The 3150-nt window shown below is 38.4% G+C and overlaps 1 protein-coding gene across 1 annotated transcript in view; it reads right to left on the bottom strand.

Annotated features, from left to right (window-relative positions):
- The window catches only part of LOC106526792 (histone acetyltransferase KAT7), a 33876-nt gene that overhangs the window by 7328 nt on the left and 23398 nt on the right, over nt 1-3150 (bottom strand). The window contains exons 12-13 of the mRNA XM_014021475.1: nt 2823-2916; nt 2578-2724 (exon numbers count right to left, since the gene is read on the bottom strand). Of these exons, the coding sequence (XP_013876929.1) occupies nt 2578-2724; nt 2823-2916 (241 nt within the window). The remainder of the gene's footprint in view (nt 1-2577; nt 2725-2822; nt 2917-3150) is intronic.

The raw sequence follows: 3150 nt of genomic DNA, 5'->3' as shown, positions 1-3150 counted from the left end.
CTGGGCCTCCCTTCTGAAGCTGCTGCCCCCGCGACCCGACCCCGGATAGGCAGAAGAAAATGGATGGATGGATGGATGGATGGATATTCTTGGTTTTGGAACAATTTGGTTTTTCTCATTCCGCAATCAATAGTATTAAAACATTATATGCATCACCCACAGCTAGGATCAAGATAAATGGCCGCTTGACAGACAGAATAGAGCTGGAGAGATCCACTCGACAAGGATGCCCGCTCTCCCCAATTCTTTTTGCACTTTACATAGAGCCTCTTGCCCAGGCAATTAGAGAGAGCAGTGATATCCATGGTATAGTAATAAATCCAAGAGAACATAAAATAGCACTATATGCTGATGATATCCTTCTATACCTCTCGAGTCCGGAGCAATCCATCCTAGCCACCTTAAAGTTACTAGATACATTTGGCACCTACTCAGGATACAGACTAAATATGGATAAAACACAAATTATGAGTTTTAACTATTACCCATCGGTAGAGATCAAAGAGAAAGTCCCTATTGACTGGTCTAAAAAAGCAATCAAATACTTGGGTGTATGGTTGACTTACCTTCCGAAAGACCTGTACAAAAAAAAACCTATGAAATTGTGAATACTAGAATTAAACAAGACCTTACACAGTGGTCTGAATGTATAATTGACTTTAATTCAAGAATTGAGGTCATTAAGATGTCAGTACTTCCCAGGCTATTGTACCTATTTATCTCCTTGCCTATCAAAATCCCTCATTCTCAGTTTTGCGAGTGGGACAAATTGATATCTCTTTTTATTCGGAAGGGACAAAAACCCAGAATTAAAAATAGTACTCTAACAATTAGGAAATAAAAAGGGGGTCTGTCACTCCCAAATCTTCATGATTATTACCTCGCAGCTCAACTCAAAACAGTGGTACAGTGGTGTGACTATACTTACGAGGCTGGATGGAAAGAATTAGAAAACAAATGTGGAAACATCCCAATACAAGCTTTGATTGGGGATCAGAAACTTGCAGCAGCATGTCAAAAAAAATTAGATCCCCTAGTGTCATTTACCCTTTCGACCTGGTTTGAAGTGGTGAGGGAACTTAACTTGGGTAACCAGATACGAGTTCTCTGATGGCCGCCTTTGACTCAGACTTCATCCCCAACCAATTAGACTCCAGTTTTAAAAACTGGTCACAGAAAGGAATAACTGCATATTGCAGGATACTGGACAAAAATACTCTACCAAGCTTTCAAACACTACAAAAAAACATGATTTAGAAAAAGGGGATTTCTTTAGATACAGTACTTGCAACTTAGACAACATATTTTTTCAAACATACTGAAAGCTTGTATCTTAGACTCTAACGAGATCATTCAATTGGTTTCACAAGCCTACTCCAAACCTCGAAAAATCACTATTTCCAAACTTTATCAGGGATTGTTGAGATCCCAAGGAAAGTCAACAGACTATGTTAGGAAAAGATGGGAAAAAGAGTTGAATACTGAAATATCACAAGAGCAGTGGGACAATATGTGTGAATCCGCTGCTACAACCTCCTCTTCAAACCAATGGCGTGAATTCAGATGGAAAAATTTGATATGTTTTTTCAGAACACCAAAGCAGTAGCCTTGCTGGAGGGAATGTGGGGACACAGAGGCAAATCACTCCCATATTTTTTGGTCCTGCATTAAGATAAAGACTTATTGGAAGGATGTTCTGGGGAAGATTGAGTCAATTTTGGATCTTAAACTCCAACGACCCACCATGTTATTGCTACTCGGAGCTGTTCCTGAAGGTCTGAATGTGAATGACAAATATTTATTAAAAATCTTCAGTGCCACAGCCAAAAAACTGATTACTCGGAATTGGCTTCAACCTGACCCACCAACGTTAAAGGACTGGCTGGAATTGGTAGAAGAGACCCACAAAATGGAAAAGTTAACGTTCATGCTGAGACTGCAACCGGACCTTTATAAAAAGAGATGGAGCAAATGGACTAGATCTTTAGAGAGCAATATCTGAACCAGGTTTCTCTTTCCTTGTTATTTTAAATGCTGCTCAAAAAAAGGAATGTAATTCTGTTTGCTGTTTCATCCTGTAACTATTCAACTTAGTTATAATGTGAGTAATTCCTCTTGTCGACAGTCTGTTTTTGTTCTGTGTATTGTATGTGTTTGAAAAAAAAAATGTTTCGATAAACATTAAGTAAAAAAAAAAGAAAAAAAAAAGAAAGCTCTTCTTTGTTATTGTGGCTGGAAATACTGTATTAAACTGTATTCCCATCCCAGTCTCTGCTGTAAACTGATTCTTGCCTTTCAGGACTGCTGGCAGATACGCTGCAATGCATCAGCTCAATCCTGCTTAGTTTATGAGTTTGGAGGTTCCCCATTAAAGTTGGGCAACAGTGAGAACTGTACATGAAATGCACAACAATAAATCCTGCCTAAAATGAAATTTCCTTTAAAAAAATGCAATACTGGTAAAACATTTGAAACATTTTATGTTGTAAAAATTTTTTTAAGCAGCATAGTTAAAAAATCTTGATGTGGTTTGGGTGTGTTTCTCGTGTATTTTGGCAAGTGTAACTCGATCCTGACCTTTGATGGAGATCTCCTTGCCCTGAAAATTGTTCAGGTAGCGCAGCAGAACATCTTTCCAGTAACTTCTGTAGCTGATTAGTCCCAGATCAGACAGGGGTCGCTCAGGAGAGCCCACCTTTTCCTCCACCTTGGACAGCAGGTAGCCTGGTCGGACAGCATAAACAGCTATTTTGTTCTTATTGATCTTTTCTCAACACACTGCAGTATTGAGCGGTGAGAGCGTGATGAGTGTGTGTACTGACTGAAGTCGATGAGCATCTTGCCATAACCCTGCCTCATGTACTGTGGCATGGTGAGGATGCAGGACACATTGTAGTTCAAGAAGGAGTTTTTCTCCTGTGCACAGAGAGAGAGAAACAAATATTTGATAGAGGCACATAAATAGGATTTTTAGCCTAAATATAATGTTCATAGGTTCTAAAATGTCTCATACTGTATGTACAGGTGCTGGTCATAAAATTAGAATATCATGAAAAAGTAGATTTATTTCAGTAATTCCATTTAAAAAGTGAAACTTGTATATTATATTCATACATTACATACAAACTCATATATTTCAAATGTTTATTT

Source organism: Austrofundulus limnaeus, unplaced genomic scaffold (genome assembly GCF_001266775.1).
Source record: "Austrofundulus limnaeus strain Quisiro unplaced genomic scaffold, Austrofundulus_limnaeus-1.0 Scaffold294, whole genome shotgun sequence".
NCBI lineage: Eukaryota > Metazoa > Chordata > Actinopteri > Cyprinodontiformes > Rivulidae > Austrofundulus > Austrofundulus limnaeus.
The sequence above is the reverse complement of the archived record's forward strand: the minus strand, read 5'-3'. Positions and strand labels throughout refer to the sequence as shown.